We start from the raw sequence: 21,635 nt of genomic DNA on the forward strand, positions 1-21,635 counted from the left end.
AATGCCTTTCTGACTGGGATCACCCTTGTGGTATTGTTTTGTCTTGGGAAAGTGGCAAATTTCGTACACTTCTAACAGTTGGTATCCCATGTCCAGAGCTTTGAACAATTCTACGCTGACCCAGGTTCCCGTCAAGGCACGTTCTTCCTGGGTGTGCTGACAAGGTTGGTCTTGGTTGCACGTTTCGGCACAAGTACGGCATAATGGAAACATCAGTTTGCCTTGACAGTGGTGAGGTAAGACGGGATGGTATAGGTTCGTGGGAGGCAAAACTTTACACTTGATCAAGCCTTCGTATTGTCGAATGTTTTTCAGGTCGATGTGTTCCGTGAACAATTGTGGGTGCCCTACAGGAAAGCGACAATATTTGCACACGTAGGGATACAGCGAACACACGTCCAAGTATTTGATTTCTTCTCTTTTCTCTTCGTCGGCTTGGTACAGCAAACAGGTGGCATTGGTCCTTCCTCCGTACAAACTATCCCTCGGGTTCAGTGGGTCCATGAACTGGTAACTTTCCACGAGGCGTTTAAACTCGGGATCGGTTTTATACGGTGATCGTACTCGTGTTCCCACATTTCCACCACTTGGTATCCTTGCTGTTCTAACTTTAGGCGTCGCTGACAAGTGCCCTGGTACAAGTCTTCCATGGTTCGTTGCAAAAACTGATTTTTAGTGCTACGATCAGGGTAACAGACGGGACATCCGTGAAATAAGCAACCGTTAAACTCGTACACGATCTTTGGGTTTTCTAAGTCCCAACCATCGACCGAATACGTTCCGATGGTCTTTTCACCCCCTCCGTTGCGAGCATGCTGAATCCACTTGTCTTCCTTGTCGCACAAGTAATGTAACCAACGTAGGGCTTTGACCGAGTATTGACGTTTGACAAAGTTGGTCGTTTGAGGGCTGATGACAGCCACGGTGTTTTCAGGCATGAATTGTTGTCGATACACTAAGGAACACGCTTTGGCAATGGTGCAAGCTTCTTTCAAAGGATCGACCCCTCCGTGTTCCATGAACAGTTCTCGAAATTTTCCACAGCAACGCCGTAAAATGTCCACGTCGGAACGACAATACTTTAGCATTTCTTCCTGAAAGTCGAAAGGGTCCGAGGCGTGAGCCTGGTACCAAGCATAGAAAGCTTCTCGTTGTTCGGTACGCATGTTGTCGGGGTCGTAATAGTGAGCCTCAGGTAAATGGGGTAGAACGGCGTGTTGATTGGCTTCCGTATTGAAAAAGTGTGGAAAATACCCTTTAGCCATTTCTGTCATTCCAAACGTTTTAGGCATTCGACTCAAAGGCATGGCCAAATAGCTCATCGAATCTTTAAACTGTACTTGTCCCACTTGCATGAAAATGATTTTGGCTCCGTTCAAAGTCACTTTAGGACGCTCGGTGCCTTGTTCCGTATAGTATCTCAAAAGAAACTGTCCATCGTATCCGGAGAAACTGTGAGCTATCAACGTGGCATGACGATGACAATCTCCGTAACATTCGATGTCCTCTTGGCTCCACGTCTTGTCGATGGGGTCTAAGACCCATTGTGCAAAATCGGCTAACGTGTTCGGTCCCCGAAAGATTTTTTCACGCCCTCCAGGAATCTTGCTGCAGTGAGGGCAATGACTGAAGATAGGTTCTTGAATGCACTTCTCGCACGCTCGATGAGCCACGCAGAAATTAGGAATGTGAATGCCGGTCTCTTGCATGCATTCGAAATCGAAAAAGATGAAATTGCCTTTCTTCTTGTGACCGTCCTCTTTCTCTGGTGGGGGTTGGTATTTTTGCACTTAGCATTGGTGTTCCAAGTCCACGATGTGGTGACAAATGTGACAATTTTTCTTTCCTCGACATACGTGTGCCTTGGCATTATTGGTAAGTATGCCTTGTCCACAGGTAGGGCACAATCTCAGCAGTTGACAAGCACATTTCTTCTGTGAACCTTGTGTTTTCAAATGTTGTTGGTAACAGGTAGAGCTGACAAACGTGCGTAGACAAGTTGAACAAGGCACTGGTCCTTCACTCAGACAGGGTGGAGAGGCCAAATATCCTGGGCATTTCATTCCACAATGTTTGTGTTGCTCTCGATTATTATAACCACGGTCACATTTCTCACAGTAATATCTGTATCCCAGGAATCCGGTGATAGTGGTAATGGTATCGAAATGGTCATCGTGATAATAAACATGAATGTATTTTCCGTCCTTAAAATCTTGGCCTCGAAACAACAGAGGTCCGCGCACTTCTTGAGGGTGCACTTTCAAGGTGTAGCGTGGAGCTAGGTCATCTTGCAATTTTTGCATCTCAGGAATGCCACAGGGTGTGTCTTTGGACAGGCCAGCTTGTTGCAACAGGAGTTCTGCTTCGTTTCGTTGTTTGGCTCGGTCCGATTGTCGAATAGTTTTCCAGGCTCTTTTCCATTCTGCCGTGTCGTTCTTGTTGGCATAGGTTCGTCCCACCACGATGGCTCGAGCTAAACACATCTGGTCTTGACGATTGTGAATTTGGACAAGGCTACGCTTAATGCTGCGAAGCTCGTTCACCAATAACATCTTTTTGCGTCCGGTCCCTTGAGAAGGAGAGACGTGGGTCATGTCCAATGTGGCTTTTCCATCGGCGATGTCAAACTGGTCATTAGATTGTTGCACGTGTTGAATCTTGTCCATGACTTTGGAAGCGGTCAATTCTGCAGGGGTGCTAAACTCGATCCAAACAGGGGATTTCAAACCGTCATGTTGTATGGAAAGTCTCAAGCGATCGTCTTCTTTGGGTTGACATTGTCGCTTGAGTGCGGTGAGCAAAGAATCCCACACCCCAGTGATGAACACTTCTGCATTCTCTAACGGTACTTCAGCCTTGAAATCTTTAAACTTCACTGTGTATTTGTAAGCCGTGGTTCTAAATTTTCTAGAGGAGCGCTTTTCGGTCTCTCGAATGGAAAAGTATTTTTCAGGGTTGACTAAGGGTGGTGAACTTGGTTTAGAGGGTTCGGATTCTGGTTCACTCATGTCCTCTTCAAAATCACTGGCATGAATTTGTGCCAAGATTTCAGCCCTGGTACGAGGCGATAGATCACGTTTCTGCCTCTTACTTTCTTCTTCTTCTTTCTTCTCGAATGAATAGGATCGTTTCATCTTGAGTGAAAAACGTCAAATGACTCAAGTTTAAACAGCATAGACTAATTTATAGTCATGGCAAACGAGCGTATATAAAAGGGTGTGTGTCTTGTCCTTTCACTATTCATTTCACTCTCAAGCCGAGCACAACGATGGAAGAGACTAGCCAAATCGAACGTTTCATCAGAGCTTTGCGAGGGGTCAGTAGAAAATTCTCTTCAGACCAGCCCACGGACTACTCTCCATCCTTTCGAGATAAAAGTCAAGATACTTGCTATATCTGTCAGAAGAAAGGGCATTGATCTTCAGAGTGTCCAGACCGTCAAAAAAGAAAAAAAGGGGCTAAAAAAGACAAAAGTCAAGATACCTGTTATTATTGTCAAGAAAAAGGACATTGGTCTCCAGATTGCCCAAAAAAGAAACAAGAGGAGTCAAAAGAGAAAGGGATTCTTCAGAAGAAGAGAGGGATTCTTCGGAAGAAGAGAGGGATTTTTCAGAGGAAGAAAGCAGACAGGTGAAGAAAAAGAAACAGGAGAAGAAAAGAAGAAGGGAAGAAAGTGAGGAGGAAGAAGAGGAAAAGAGTGTGACGGTGAAGAAATTTAAAAAACAGAGAGACTAAACAAGGAAACAGAAGAAGTAAATGAACTTTTTATTAAAGTGTTGTGTTGTGAATTGTGAATTGGATTGTAACAATGGATAAAAGAATAAATTAATGATATAAGGTAAGTGTCTTTGAGTTTTGATTTTAAAATAAGAAGCTACACTCACGCACTCATACAAAGACACGTACTATAGGGGTAAAATGGGCTGTTTTTTTTTTTGAGTTATTGGCAAGTTGAAATTGTATTTCTTTTCGAGAAATGTGGGTGGCCCTGAAAAGGGCCTTTTTATTTTGGTGTAGGGGTGAGTTCAAGCAATCAACTTTAACTGCCTTAAGCCTTTGCCACGGCCAAGGTCTACTTCTGAACTGTGTAATGTTGATGATGATTGGGTTGAAATCACTAAGGGTGGTACGGTAGGCTTAGTCACAGGGTTAACGTGTTTAGCTCGGGAAGGTCGTATTCTCTTCGGTCGTAATAAAGAAGTCTGATACATTTGTTTCAGACTTCTTAACTCCGCTAAAATGTCCAACAGTACCGTGACCGTTTGATTTTCACCCTCTTGTTTCTTTGCTGCTACTTCTTCTTGCTGTTGTTGCTGTTGTTTTTTTTCTTACCTCTTCTTCTTGCTGCTGTAGGAGAAAAGCTTGTTCCGCTTCCTTTTGTCGTTGTATAAATTTCTCTAATTCTTCTTTCTGTCTCTGTCTAAAATTCTCCACTTGCGGTAATGAAGAAGGTAACGAAGGTTCCGGAACAAATTCTTGCGAGGTAAGAAAATCCACAAAATCCCAATTCACCTCTTCTGAAAGTAAGTCCGGGTTCCCTTGGGCAGTCTCCCCTGCTGGTGCACCCCAATGGATCGTTTTCTGAGTTTCCGTCATGTTGAATCACTGTCGCATAGATTGACTGCACACAAGCGCTAGCGAATCTATATAGACCACGTGACGTCACAGACTGCTCTCCTCGGATTGGATGCGGGCTGACTGAATTTTGTAACGCGTGTTCGGATTGGTGAATGAACTCAATCCGTTTCAATCCTTCCTCTACCTATAAATAAGCGCAGTTCACTGCATTGATTCACCTGTTCTCGTCGCTTCAAGATGTGGACCACAGTCGAATCATCCACCCTTGTGTCTTCCATGATGTTTAGGACTGACATGCTCATGTATGTCCGGTCCAAGTGGACCGTTGTCGACAAGTCAGACACCAGTCTGTGGATACGAAGAGTGTACGTAGAAAGACAAGGTTGCCTCAAGAGGACACTGATTTATGGCCCTCGAGTAAGACACAGCTTGAGGACAAGATGCCGCAGATGCCCTTTATGTTAATGGATACATTAACATAAACCCAAAGGCCCTTTTCAGGGCCACCCATATTTCTCGAAAAGAGAATGACTTTCCATTGCCTACCCCTTTTTCAAAAATTTAAAAAAAAAAAAAAATCCCATGTTCAATTTCCCTTGTCCCTAAATAGACCCACACTTTATTCCCCCATGTTCAATTCCCCTTGAGGCTATAGTGGCCCAAGACTTTTTCCCATGTTCAATTCCCCTTGAGGCTAGAGTAGCCCAAGACTATTTCCCATGTTAAATTCCCCTTGAGGCTATAGTGGCCCACGATTCTTCTCCATGTTAAATTTTCATTGAGGCTATAGTGGCCCGGGGGGGGGGGGGGTCTGTAATGCTAATTACCATTGAGGCTATAGTGGCCCACTTTACTACTCATGTATAGCGTGAACATACATGCTGCAGTTAATATTTAATAGAGTCGACTAAACATTACATATGTTCGTTTAATGAAACAACATTACTGGATTTTAATTAAGATGCCGTTTATGGATATATAGATGTGTTATGCAAGAGACAACAACAAAATACAGTATTAATTGATAATATGTCGAAAGCTTAAATAAATACAGCAAGCAAGGACAAATGAAACGAACCTATCAGCGATACCTCTCATACAGCTCTGACAGTCTTGTGCAGAACGACGCCATATCAGTCTAGTGAAGCAAAAGACACAAATTAAGGGTATGAATTACAAGAGAATCAATGAAAGAAAAAAGAAGTAGTAATGGGAATGTTGTTAATGAGTGGATGGATGAGGGAGGAAGAAAGACTGAGAAAGTCTATGTAAAAGTGAGATGTAATGAGTAAATGACTGAATGAGAGAGAATAATAATTTAATAAATAAAGTGAGGAAAGCCTGAAGGGACAAAATGGATGGGAAGAAATTCCTCAAATGATTACTATAATAACTCTAGAAGGAATGATTAAAACGAAAGAATAAATGAATTCTCTATGAAATATGAAACGAAAACAATTAAGAGATTAATCTACAATTTAAGCAGAAACATAAGTAAAATAAATGAATAATAAATACATGAACGAATGAGCCTACAAATTAAACAGAAAAATGAGTAATGACTCATCCACAGATTGGATAATTAACCATTAAAACATAAAGAAACATTCAGTCAGACAAATAATTCAAGTATAAAAAATAAGTTAAGCAAAACGCAATCGGTGAAAAAGGAACAACAGTAAATAAACTCCATATAACTGTTGTTACACTTAGTTTATAATATAATCCTTAATTTCATCACAAATGTCAAATTGTATCATTTTCCTGACATGGTTTTATCTCATATAGAACCGACAAAGTAATACGTGCTTTTATTCTATTGAACTTTGGTTAATTTACTAATAAGTTCCAAATTTATTCTGGTTACTTTCCTTTACCAGTTCCATATTTATCCTTTTTACATTCCAGTCTCATCTCGTTCTCTTTGGCTCGAAATCCTTCCGCGCCTTGATAACTGATGGCTTTGGCCCCGCCTTAGAGATCATATATACAACCGCTATATTCATGTCTCCTGGGTCAATCTTTGTAACTTCCTCAACCAGTTTTGAAATTTTCTCCCTCAGAATTTCACCTTCGTCCTCCTCCACCCCTTGAACTAAAGGATTGTTTAAAATTATTTTGTTTTTATTAGGGGAGGGGTTTAAGTTCTGTTCGTTTTTATTTTTAGAGGCGCTTGGTGTGCCTTCATCTCTAGTAACTGACTTTTGTCATTTGCATTCTTTGTGTATTGTACTTTTCTTTTCAGATAGTTCGTGATTCTAAAAAGTCAACTCTATCCATCAAGTCTTCCATCCTTTCCTTTACTACCATTTCACGTTTTGCTACTAAATGTTTTCTTAAATCAGGCTTAACATTTTTGAACAATCCCCACACTATATTTCCATAATGTTATCATTTTCACAAAGGCTGTGCAAGTCAAGTACTGTATCTCACATACTTGTAACAAAAGCCTGCATTCTGGAATTAGACCGTTGTCTAGTTTGAATTGTTGCTTGCCTTGGTATTTCCACTCACGTTTGAAGGTAATATTGTTTGAACTATTCTTTTCTCTGTAACGCCCATTTGTTATACTAACAGTTATTACACACTAGCTGCCAAAACATACACAGTAATGAAGAGAACTGGGTAATTAAAATGAAATAAGTCAAATAAACAAACCAAGTCTCTAAAGTGCATAACTATACATCCATCTCTAATCCAACAGTCCAGAATTTGAACAGAAAGGTACTATTATAAACAGTGAGTACATCTACTCATATATTGAATATTCACATAATCTCCAAATAACTGAAAACCATTTCAGTGAAAATAATAGCACCTTATCACTCCTAAATGTACACGGACACGTTAAAAGCTTCCACCACTAACCGTTGTTGCTATCACGTTCAATAACAACAAAAAATGTACTTATGTTATTATATATATATATATATATATATATATATATATATATATATATATATATATATATATATATATATATATATATATATATATATATATATATATATATATGTTTTTCTTCATGTACCACCTTCCTTTTGACAGGCTTTCAAAACTTCGCTCTAAAAAAGCTCGCGTATCAATCATCAACATTGTCATATAAGTCATTTGAATGGACTGCTGACAAGGCCGTCGATGGGAATGCAAGCGGGAGTAATCCGGATAGCTCCAAGACCTGCAGTGCAACAAAAGTAGAACATGGAAACCACACATGGGAGGTTGACATCGGCTTTCAAATCGTTGTGAAGAACATTGCTGTTTATGGCAGAACTGATCAAGGTGACCAACATTACTTTGAGCTTTTAATTTAAAGCATTTTTATTTCATATATATTGTAAATAAGTTGTCAACAGTTGTAGTCATTTTTTATGTTTCTAGAAGATAATCATATGCATCAAAACTATGTTCGCAGCTGCAGCTGATTATTACACATACGACCAAATTCAGGTTTCTCACATCTAAATCAACATCAACATCTAACGGTTACAGATCAAACTTGTTTTTTTGTCCACATAAATTACATATCTACTAATACAACATCAGTTGCCCGCCGACAACAAAGTTTCCAAACAAATAACTATAAGAGACCCATTATTTTATTGAACGTGCTTAATTCACGACTATAAAAATAGGGGTGGGGGCGAGCAGTAAATATCTGTTTTCAAGAGAATATGCTTCCAAAATTGTATGTATTCTCCGGCGAATGGTGGGTGTTAGTTCCGCACGTTTAAAATATGCTTTCGATGACTATCAATTTATTGATGGTATAATAATCGATTAATCCATGGCTATCTAAGAGATTATCGAGGCTTAAACTCTTCTCTAAATGTTATTGAAAAACACAAACTCGACATTGCTTCAAAAAATTAAAAAAAGAAATATTTATGATTTTTAAAGCGCCTTTGGTATCTCGAGGTCAATACTGTTTTATCCGTTTTAATTAGAACTGTTAAGCTTTTACTAATGTTAATTCCAAACCAATGGAGTCATGGTGATTTACATGTTTGTAGATAATTTTAACCTCTCACTGGTGTCTAATTTTGAGGGAGGGAATCCTTTTTGGGCTATCACGAAGTGAGCTGTTTCATGCCGATAAGCTAGCCTCCGACATGTCCTAAACTGATCTTTTGCAACACTAGTCTTTCCTGTACTGTTCACCACTTCACGAAATAAACTCACATACTAGTGATAAGTTTAAAGTGCAAATTCATGATATTTATGTTTCCAATGAAGGAGATTCGTTATCCAATATAAGAAACCTTTACTGACATAACCCCAATACACTGTTCTGTCTTTTTAAATTAGCTCAGAATTTTACGTATTAAAATTATATGAAATAACAGGAGCAAATAAATTGCATATGACTCGATATAAACAAATCCAAATAGAATCTAATGATATAGTAAGCACTGCACTGATCATTCAGGTTCATTTAAGGGTGGTAGTTTAAAACCAAGATAAAGATATAATTGTATAGGTTAGAACGTAAGAGACGCATATTATATTTAAATTCTTTGAAATACATTCATTTCATTCATTTACCCAAAACATCTCTCGCAGTTATGCTTGTTTGCCATACAGAACTTAAGTATCTTTATTATAGTTCTAGAACATTGAAACCAAGAATACTAGAAAAAGACAGCCACGCAACAAATAAAATCATCTTTTTGCCGACGGCATATTTTCTTTGAAATAATTCTCATAAAAAATTCTCTAAATTTGCTTATCAGTCACCCAATGACATATAATTACTACTGTAACAATGAAATATCCGAAATGTCATTTGCGCTTACAGAAATATACACAAAAATAACAGGTGGACATATGGCTCATCTATTTAATGACGCCATTTCCCTGGAAATGGAAACCACACCTGGGAGGTTGACATCGGCTTTCAAGTTATTGTAAAGAACATTACTGTTTATGGCAGAACTGATCAAGGTAACCACATTACGTTCCGGGTCAGATTTTTAATTTGAAGCATTTTTATGTCACATAGATTGCAAATAAATTTGTCGACAGTTGTAACCATTTTTTAAATTGTTTGTAGGAATATAGATAATACTACGCATCAGAGTATGTAGGCAGTTGCACTTGGTTAATACATATGTGACCAAATTTAGGATTTTCACATTTAAATTAATATCAGTATTTAACTGTTACACGTTTAACTTGTTATTTGTCTACATGAACGAGATATATACCTATCCAAGTTGCCCACCGACGATAAAGCGTACCGACAAATCACTGTAAGAGACTCATTGTTTTATTCAGCGTGCTTAATTCAAGACTTTATTAAATGAAAACCAATGGGGTTAGTGGGCGAGTAACAAATATCTGTTTTCAAGATAATATACTTCCAAAATTGTATATATTCTGGGGAGACTGGTACGGCTTTTTTCCGAAAGTGTAAAATTTACTTTTGATAATTGTCAATTTATCGATGGTATAACAATCGATTTATCAATGGCTATCTAAGGGATCATCGAGGCTTCTGTCCCTCTCTGAAGTTACTGAACAAAAGAGCGATCTAGCTGTAAGGAAATTAAAAACATATTTATGACCTTTTAAGTGCTTTTGGTATATCGAGGTCATTTCTGTTGTATTGGTTTCTATTAGAACTGATAGACATTTCTAATTATAATCCCAAACCATTGGAGACCTGATGATTTACATGTTTATAGATAATTTTGACCCATCAGGTTTTTTTTTTTTTTCATTTTAAAGTGAGTGAACCAGTTTTTGACTACCAGGAGTCGGCTGTTTCATGCCGATCAGCTAGACTCAAACAGTTCTAATCGGTCCAAATACGAGTCTTTCCGGTATTTCTAGAAATAAACTAGTATGCAGGTCATACGGCTAAAGTGCAAATGCATGATATTTCCGTTTCCAATGAAGGAGATTCCTGATCCAATACAATAAACGTTTATTGACATAGCCCCAATACACTGTTAAGTCTTTTCTAATCAGTTCAGAATTTTACGTATTAAAATTAAATGAAGTAATAGGGGAAAATAAGTTGCATATGATCTATTATCAGCAAATCCAAATAAAATCTAAAGATATAGTAAGCACCGCACCCAACATTCATGTTCATTTAAAGATGGTATTTAAAAACAGTTTTACTGATTTTCAAAGAGACTCACTGAATTTATGGGGTATATCACATGCACGACTCTTCCGGCATCCAAGCAGGCAATAACCTGGTGCGTGTCAGACACAATCAGTTATATTTTGTATTCTAATGTACTCGTGCAGAGGCAACATTAGGAAAGTCCATCACTTCGAAAGGAACCTGATATTATACTGCTTACAATCACATGCAATATGTTGATTTGAAATTCTAAAAATGGTAAAATAAGTGTGTCAGTTTCATTCAGTTTTAGGAACACTGTTTTGATTTAGCCAGTTCTCGGTACAGGAGTAAGTAACAAAGGGTCCGGCGAAAACAATAGTTGGTTACCTGATGTCCGGGGCATTTCAAGTGGTTGGAATGAAAGATATATCTCAACATTGATGAGTATAATAAAAATATTTCTGTGAAATTCCTTATCCAACATAAATCTAATTAATAATGCATTTTTAAAAATAATTAAAATAAAATATAAAATGAGCTTGTGTTATGATAACATCACTAACACTAGAGTAACCATTCCCGCTCCCCTGGAAAGCATGCTAGGAAAGGAACTATCTTTTCGCATAATAACTTTACCCTGGACAAACGTACTCAGGTGTTTTCCCTATGGCAAATCACTTGACGCCGGTAACAATATTCATTTTGATACTAATCTTAGCTCATGTTCCGAGTCTATGGTCTTACACTAAATAGGGGAAAAGAGCGAAACCGCGAATTTAGAAAAAATCAACAAATTTTATTTCCCTTGAATACAAAGTGAACATTTAAAAAGAACTTAACAGTATTGTGAATTAAATCCGAAATAGTAGTAGAAGTTATATTACACGCCCAAAAGTATAAGGTGTTTCAAATCGATTTCAGTGGTGTTACGAACTATTTCCAATACTGAATGTGTCGATGTGCAAATGGTCTTGATGTATTATAATGACATACTCCAGAATATCTTTAAATTAATTTATAATAATCCCAGAATAATGATTGAGTCCGAAAAGTCAATGAGTACTTTACAATTTCAGTGAATAATTTAAATACAAACATCCTCTCAATTTAGGTCCGAACACAACTAAATGACTGATTTAACTACAAATATTATAATAGGAACGAATAATTCTGAAAATCGATGTCCTGGACTTAAATCCAAGTAAACGTCTTTTTAAAAATGAAAAATGGTTGCGCCAAAACTCCTATCCTCAATTATGGGCAAAGTTCAATCACGTAGTACAAATTAAATTTATACAACATATTCCCCTACAATATAATGAAATAAATTACTGTACTATCCCCAACTCTTGCATTGGCACAGAAAAAAGCATGTACAATATTAGGACTCCATGGTTATAAGCTAGGTCACAGAGAGGCGTAACAAACAATTTAATTCTCTAAAGCAAACAGAAAATAAAATGTAAGAGCATTTTACAATGTTATGGATTAAATTCAAAATAATCTTAAAAGATCCATATTATTCCAAAATAAATAGAGTGCTCCAAATGTATTTAGATTCTCTAATGTTTTGATGTGCCAACAGCTATGGTGTATTACAGTGGCATTGTCCAGAAGTCCATCTCTCCTTTAAATAAATTCACTATAATCCCCAAGTAGTGTTTTGGTCCAACGAGCACGTTGTCGTTTCAATGAATAATCCAAACAGATATCTCATCTCAAATTGTATATAAACACAAATTTAAACACGTCTCGAAAAGACCATTACACTAATATGTCGCAATATAACCCCACGACAGACTTCACTAGACAGACTTCTACATTTCATAAAACCTAGCCACGTGACTTACATCGTAGTATTCAACCATCAGCCAATGAGGAATTACTCCAAGTTAGTCACATAGTTCAATGTATAGGCCTAATTCAACTTGTAAACACCTATAAATGACTTAATATCTTAAACTAAAATCTATTATACATATATATATATATATATATATATATATATATATATATATATATATATATATATATATATATATATATATATATATATATATATATATATATATATATATATATATATACATATATATATACATATATATATATATATATATATATATATATATATATATATATATATATATATATATATATATATATATATATACATATATATATATATATATATATATATATATATATATATATATATATATATATATATATATATATATATATATATATATATATATATATATATATATATATATATATATATATATATATATATATATATATATATATATATATATATATATATAAACAGTTTGGGTTCACCATCAGCCTGGAAAAGACAAACATCAGCGTGCAAGATAACACCATTGCCCCTTCCATCAAAATTGACGGTGTCACCCTGGAAGCAGTCAACAACGTTACTTACATGGGGTCAACTATCAGCAACACTCTCTCGCTTGATGTGGAGCTGAAAAGAAGGCTTGGAAAGGCAGACACCATCATGGCACAACTAACAAAGAAGGTGTAGGAAAACAAGGCGCTGACAGAGCGCAACAAGATCCAAGTCTACCAGACCTGCGTTCTCAGCACCCTACTATATGGAAGCGAGACCTGGAACACCTACATGAGGCAAGAACGCCGGCTCAACTCCTTCCATATACGGTGCCTAAAACGCATCCTGAAAATCAGCTGGCAAGATCGCGTCCCACACAGCGAGATCCTGCAGCGTGCAATTACCCTCAGCATGTACTCCCTGTTGAGCAAACGCCGCCTTCGATGGCTGGGACACGTCCGACGCATGGATGATGGGAGGCTGCCAAAGGACATCCTATATGGACAGCTGGCCACTGGCACCAGAAGAGTCGGCCGCCATCTTCCGTTTCAAGGATGTGTGCAAGAGGGACATGAAGGCATGCGACATTTCACCCGACGGCTGGGAAGTGCTGGCCGAGGATTGAGGCACCTGGAGAATGACGTTATGCAATGGCATAGTAGTCGCTGACGCGAGGAGAGGCCAGTTGGCGGCAGAGAAACGTGAGAGAAAGAAGAGCGTGGATGCAGCAACCCCAGTAACTCAGACTTCCCAGTATGTCTGCACCAACTGCAATAGGGACTGTCACTTGCGCATAGGCCTGCACAGCCACAGTAGACGATGCCAGCACCCAGAGACAGACGACACTCCAAAGGCCCTATTTGCATGGTCCCTCAATATATATATATATATATATATATATATATATATATATATATATATATATATATATATATATATATATATATATATATATATATATATATATATATATTGAGGGACCATGCGAATAGGGCCCTTGGAGTGTCGTCTGTCTGTCGGTCTGTTTATATATAAACTGACAACGAATAGTGTGAAACTAGCATCTAAGTAGCCTGAATACTTTCGACACTTTAATGAGTCATTTTCAAAGGCAAATACAAAACAGACAAGACAAATAAAACAGAAAACGGTAATGTTTGCAAAACTTTTCATGGCAGTTTCTCAGGAATTGAACCTTTAACTTTATTGCGTTTCAACTAGCTTATTTCAACTATTTGCGGATACTGGAAAATATTTGCATTGACCTAGAAGTCCACGAGCCATAACGACATCTGTTATTTTATGTAAATGTATTTAAGCACAAATTATATCCCGGACATTTTATTGTTATCGTAGTCAGTATGGTCTATTAAGCAAATTTAGAGAATTATTTTAAAGAAAATATGTTGGCTGCAAAATATAATTTTACTTGTGCTAGGCTGACTGCTTCTAGTCTTCTTTGTTTAAACCGCTTGGTCGCAATGTTCTAAGGCGGCGTATCCAGTAAGATTCCTTTTCTTTCCTGGTTTGTGAACTCCAGTTGGGGTTACGAGCCATTGCAATAAGTGTTATGTCACTGAAATTGTGGCCAGGGGAGGAAAAGTATTCTGAGACCGGTCTTCTGTTCATCTTTGTCAGCTCTACGAAGGTTGATCCTTTTGTGTAGCTTTACAGTTTATTCAACGTACTGAAGGCTACAGATCTAATATGTGATGAGATAAATGACATTCTGTGTTTTGCTCGTTTTGTTTGGACCATGTACGTTTAGTTTTTCGCTAATCACCGTGCTAGAAAATGTCCTGGTCTCTATCATATGTTGACAGGTTTTGCACCTTTTATCGACTCAGGGCCAGATTGACTAGGGTAGTCTTGATTAGTGATTGGCGTTATCTTCGCCCTGACTAGAATGTCCTTGAAGATTTTGGGTCTCCGGTAGGCTACTACAGATTTATTAGGGAAGATTAACTTTAGTACTTCCGACGATTCCACGATGGGTCCTCACAATCACAAGATTATATAGTTCTCTACTCTACCTCAGGTGATAATTAGCATTTTCTAAACAAACAAAAACATTACCTAATGGAAAATGACTTTCTAGAATGATCTAATAAGCCTTGTTATCTCACAGTGCAATAACCTGTAAAATTCACTTAGGAAATTCCAAAACCCAGACCGAAGTAAAAATAGTTACTCATTGTTGTTTACCTGAATAATAATCCTGGTATTAAGCTCATACACATCGAAAATAATTTAGTTATGTATTAGTTGTTGACATGAAATGAAATAAATAAAATAAATTAAAACAAATGTCAATCAGGTCAAGCAGAAATGAACTCAGTTTGGACTTGGTCAAGTCCAGCATACAATGTTACATTACAATGGCATGTAATGAAATACAAAAAAGTTTAAAACTAATAAACAAACCATTAAAGAAAATTAAATATACATAACATATGGTTCTGTGACTTGGGTTAAATTTGTGTTAATGTTTATTGCTCAGGACTATCCATGGTGTAATTGTGAAATTGATAGATGATTTGCATGTGTTATTAGCACATTTTTACAACAACGCAGGCTCATTGTGACCTATATTTCACCTTTTACTTGATTTGGATACGTATTAGCATTTAACTCATGGCACTACGAGTATTGGCATACTCCACACTGTCCTACATATAATCATGAATAATGGACGGTTAATGCGTCCCAATAAGGTACGTATCCTTCTAGCCAAAATAAGTCTCAGTGATCGATACATCATGCTCAGTGACATTGTTCAAAGTTTGCTAAACATTCATTTCTTTGGTGCCGTTTTCGTTCCAGTAATTACACTAGACAGAAGGATGCATTTCGGTTACTACAACGCCCTTAAAATCAATGGTGAATGTGACCTATATTTTGACTTTACTAACGTGATTTAAGGGCTATTTGTAATGCACAATTCAATACGGGTGTTTGGGGATAGTTCTATGATTGTGAAGAACTGGCTACAAATTATGGCACTATTGGTCACCCATTTCTTTCAGGTAAGTCTCATGTAACATTTAGCAGTGAGTGTGCGAATGAATTACTTTAAATAAAAACAATAGATGCATAACATCATTCCCTTCTACTCAACGTCCCATTTGTGCAAAAGTTGCTCGTATTGTCGCAGCTTGATTTTGGTTTTGTTCTGTAAATGTTTCGCTCTGTAGTTTAGTAAAAAAAACAGTCTCCGATTGCAAAAATGATATTTCGAAACCGCTCAATGTACCGAAAAGGTTTTATATTGCGCTTATAATGGGGGTTAGAGGCAAGAACGGATGTCATAAGACCCAAAGAGTAACAAATAGGGATAAAGCGGCAGTTTCATACTACTGTGTGTGTGTGTGTGTGTGTGTGTGTGTGTGTACAAAGGTACGTATGCACGATTTTGTATTTAAAGGACGTCAGCTCAATGCAAAGAATACATAATAGTTTACTGACTCCAAGTGTTTAGATGACGCCTACTAAAATGAAAAATGATGTATAAAAAATGGATGCAATGAAATCAAATGATATTTTAATTTGACTATAACAGTTTGAAAGGTATCTTTGAAATGGTTTTGAAGAAAAACTGCAAATATACGATACAATTCTTGTCGATCAGTCTCTTCATTTCAGAGAAAATACTTAAAAGATTGTCAGAGAGAGAGAGAGAGAGAGAGAGGTAGAGAATTGTATGTATGTATGTATGTATGTATGTATGTATGTATGCATGTATGTATGTAAATTAATTAACAAAAAAGGAACAAAACCAGCAAATATTGTAAAACGAAGCAAATACTTTAATTATCAGAGTTATGAAATGACAATCTAATAGGAACTTGCAGTATTATAAGTTGAATGCAAAGTAACCATTGCACGTTCTATTCAATTCCGAAAGTATCTAATCTTCCGAATCAATTTCAGATCTTCGAATGCAGTTGTCTGCCAACAGTCCGGGCGTACCAAAATGGCATTGTTCAGAACTCCTCAGAGTATTGCACGATGGTGCAAAAAAATATTTTAGTCCAATGAGCACATTGTAGCTTTAACTAATAATCTAACCAAATGTATACTCCCAGTTATATCCAATACAACATTAAATACGTCTTCAGACGATGTTAAAACTGAAACATACGAAATAAAGCTCACTAAAATTGTTCAGTCCCACATATTTATTAAATACAAACATAAGGAATGAAAACGCATTTTGATCCTTTTTGCTACGTAATATTTTGCAAATATCTTACATCGTAAAAAAAAAACACCTGACCCAATCCATCCAATGGAAAATAACTTAATTCTTCTAAACGCACACTGGCCACACAAGCCAATGAGAAATTACCCCAAAGACGTCAACAGGTTTTATTAATTGTATTATTATTAATACTCGTAAACTACTACGTCAACAACTGTTATTAATCCTATACAATCTACACATTTAATATCTTCAAACAGATTTTTTATACCCGTGTACAAAATTAAGTATCTAACATCTTTATTATAGGCGATCATTATAATTTACATTTTATAATTTTCAATAAAAGAGAAAATTGTCATAAAAAGTTATAATAAAAGGCAAATAAACAATTCAACACTCACCGATGTGCTTGTGCATTATATTGGACGTAAAACTAATTTTTTACTGAATTATTTCTCTGATCTTAAATATAGATGACATTTAGAAGGGTTCCAAATACGATCTTGAAAATAGAATCTTGACTCTGCATGTGCTGATAATGTTCTCAGATTGTTCTGTTCTGGGAATCGCATATAACATATAAATATCTCCATGTATGATAATAATACGTGGAACTCAATTAGTGTATAAAACAGTCTTGATTGTATATGTATTTGTAAGTTCCTATTATTAAAAACCCAATATGGATTTGCGCTTTCGTGGGGCATAAAATAATTTACTGGCATAATTAGATTTCTCCTCAAAATCAAGCTGTTGATCTGTAATCTCATTACTCATACATGGTGCAAATGCATAACGACGATCTGACAATAAAAGTGTTACAGGTTCGAGACCCGCCCAGGCCACCCAGAATCGACTTCCCCTTTTTCTGTCCTTGGGGAGGCACTTAGCCAGCATTTCCCCAGTATAATATAGCTTCCAATGTGCAAGAAGTACAATTAAAAAGAAAGCAACAACTTATTACCCACAAACACGTATATACATCGAAAAAATTACAAAATGTTATATTGTTTATGTAAACTCTGTAACAATGAACACGATATGGACAGAGTTTCTTCCCCAAGAGTGCATGAGATTGTTCGAAAGGTCAAATGTACCCATCATTCAATTACGGTATCATGTTTCTAAGAAATACACATACTACCTTGGCTAGGTGACTTAATTTTAGTCACAATTTCATTTGTTTCCCGGGTGGATATATGCCATTTTGGTTATGTAAGAGGGTTTAAAACGTTACCTAAAGTAATTTTTCAAACATGAAAGGATGATAAAAATTACTTATTTTGTCTCTCTCCTCTAATAATAATCCTGACAGGAACTAGAAAACATTTTGAATGATATATTTGAGTTGATGCTGGGAGCCACCAAATAAAGAATACACGTAACGAACCAGTAATGACAGCGGGGGGTGATGCTTCAACACATTTTGCCTATTAAAGCCAAATATCGATTGTCGGGTCCACTGAACGCAAAATCTTTAATTGTAGTATGTTCATTAGTGATTATGTTAATTATTGCTCAAAAGGATTCATACTGACCGAAAGAGACATAACCATGCTTGGAGAGATCATTTCAGGAGGATTAATGATATATGAGTGTACGCAAAAGGTTAGATTTACGACATAGGTAACGATGAAAATTATGACATATTATGAATTTGGCTGCAGTTTCTAAAGTCAACAATAAGAAATTTCACATATTCTCACACTTAAGAATGCCCGTAGCCATTCATTACTTCCTGTACTATTAGTCTACTTATGTCATCGTCTAAAAAATATGGTTGTTTTAAAATTATGGGTTTTATTTCAAATATCTATTTTCGTTGTGTAAAATCTTTTGTTTACACAATGTACGTTTAAATACATATATTTTACTAATGTTGTGTTTCCATGTAAAAGTGTGGGTGAAAGAAAAAATATAATTGCCAATGACTCTACCAAATGTGAAGAATCCAGACAAACTATAGAAATTACAATTATAATGTTGATGTCAGTGCATGTAAACAATCGGATTTTTCACATTGTAGGTGATGAGGGACAACTTTCAGGTTTTCAGCTATATATTGGTAATGAGTCAAGTCCATGGACTTATAATCAACCAGTAAAAGAGACATCATCCGGTTTGTATCAACACAGTTTTCAACCGAAGGACTCTGTGGCCCGCTTCATTTCAGTGTTTAGACAAAACCAGGGGATACTTACTATATGTGAGGTAGAGGTTCTTGGTGGTAAGTAACATGAAATCTACGCCTTCAATGATTATTCGGTCAGTTTCAAGGCAAAATAATAGCACTTAGAACTAATTATTCCATTTACCTTGTCCCTTGGTAAACGAAGTACAAACTTTTATCTGTGCTTTTTATTAGCAGGGTGTCCAGATCCGAAGTCATCATCCCGCACGCCTTGAAAATTAGGTTCCAGTTTTCTATCGTGAAACTTAAAGTACTCTGATGGGCAAGTCAATGTCTTTAGAGTAGTGAAATACATACATACATACATACATACATACATACATACATACATACATACATATGTGCCGGATTACCCATTAAGCACACTACGCACGTGCTAAGGGCACCAGAAAAAATTCAAGTTAACAGTTAATTATAAAATTGAATGAATTATACATGACCATTTGCATCTGCGTGTATGAATAGTCTGGTTTGGAATGATGACAACACTGGTATTTTCCCTCCCTTTTAGATTTTAATATTGTTTTATCTTAGTTTCACATTTTGTAGGAAGGGGGTGGGGTACCATTATATTTTCAGTGCTTAGGGCCTGGAATGCCTTGATATAAACTGCTTACATAGACACGTACAGTTTTCTTTCAAGTCAATGTCTTTACAGTTCCTAAGTCACAGTCTGATCGCGATATTGATAAAGATTGGGAAGTTAGATATAAAAAAAACAAACAAAAGAAACAACCTAAACAAAACTGTTCTTAATTCACAGCATCATGGCAATGTTGATAAACATATTGGGAGTCTAATGCAGAAATAACTAAACAAAACTCTTCCTAATTCACAGCCGGATGGCAGTGTTGATAAAGATTGGGGAGTTTGATGTACAAAAATACATAAGCAAAACTGTTCCTAATTCCAAGCCTGATAGCAGTTTTGATAAAGATTGGGAAGTTAAATGTACAGATATATAAAGAAAATGGTTCCTAACTCACGTTCTCATGGCAGTGTTTACAAAGATTGCCCAAGTGGTACAGTTTCAAACATAATTTATCCCATGTGCAGAATGTATTGGAAAGTGAGGGGGTATATTAATTAATGTTATAGACGCATTACATTTAAATATTTATCGTTAAAGAAATGGTAATAAACGTCTCATTACTTTACGTGCATATATCAGATGAAGTTTAAAAAAGAGGAAATACTACACAATTCAGTCTTTATGTCAAAAGTAAGCACTTACTAGACAATCTTGTTCTGTAAGTGGTCAATTTTCATCCACTCAAATAACATATCCACACAGAAGAATTTCTTTACCTTGTAGACTGCACACACAAATATATGCAACTGTTACATTGATTTGGGGAAAAAATTTCATTTGTCCCAAATGGCATCATAGCAACAATCAAAGAATTGAAATAAATAAATCGGTACTTCAGCATAATGCATAATGGAATCAAATATATCTTGTACTTTGTACAAAGCATTAAATTACCGCAACATATAGCATGTGCTACAAGAAATATAAGAGTGCTCTTAAAATTCACTTATTTCGACTACGAGAACAAACTTAATGACCTAATAATGTTCCCTACCTTAAATAATTCCAGCATGTTTTTTATGTTTTCTAATTTCATGGTGTATGTGTGTTGTAATAATATCATTATATACGTTTTTTATGTTATAGGTGTTGTCTAATGTTGTAAAGCGCTTAGAGCTTCTAAAGATTAGGCGCTATACAAATTCCTCATTATTATTATTATTATTATTATTATTATTATTATTATTATTATTTGTTAAAAGTGCCTGTATCATATTCTAGCAGATTCTAATTGTTAGTAGTAACACAAGAACATTATTCCCATCATTCTGGATATTTCATACCAGAGACTGTCAACAGGTTCAGTGCTGTTGTTTATCTTCCCATGGCTATCTGAGCCTGGATAAGTCACAAATGTTAATTTAATTAGAATCCCTTGCCTCTAACCCTTACTAAAAAAAGAGCAGAGTGATAGAGCAGGCAGTTTATAGCTGGGCTTGGTACTGTAATGAACACTGGTTTTTCTAGTTTATTTTTAAGATTTTAACTTTATTTTACATAAAGTTGTAGGACCCTTACTTGGTGTTTGTGTGTCCTTTGAACCCCGAATGTAACATTTATGGTGGCAGCGGTACGGATTCGGAAATGCCTGTGTGAATCATTTGGAATTTTTCAATACGTTGGAATTGTGTTTGACAA

The 21,635-nt window shown here is 36.3% G+C and overlaps 1 protein-coding gene across 3 annotated transcripts in view; it reads left to right on the top strand.

Annotated features, from left to right (window-relative positions):
- LOC149796847 (receptor-type tyrosine-protein phosphatase gamma-like) overlaps window positions 1-21,635 on the top strand; it is a 117,902-nt gene that overhangs the window by 20,865 nt on the left and 75,402 nt on the right. For all 3 annotated transcript variants that reach the window (XM_089961482.1, XM_089961483.1, XM_089961484.1), the window contains exons 2-3: window positions 7,627-7,860; window positions 19,241-19,441. In XM_089961482.1, the coding sequence (XP_089817608.1) occupies window positions 7,627-7,860; window positions 19,241-19,441 (435 nt within the window). The remainder of the gene's footprint in view (window positions 1-7,626; window positions 7,861-19,240; window positions 19,442-21,635) is intronic.

Source organism: Sinohyriopsis cumingii, chromosome 6, assembly GCF_028554795.1.
Source record: "Sinohyriopsis cumingii isolate HCF-2022 chromosome 6, ASM2855479v2, whole genome shotgun sequence".
Lineage (NCBI taxonomy): Eukaryota > Metazoa > Mollusca > Bivalvia > Unionida > Unionidae > Sinohyriopsis > Sinohyriopsis cumingii.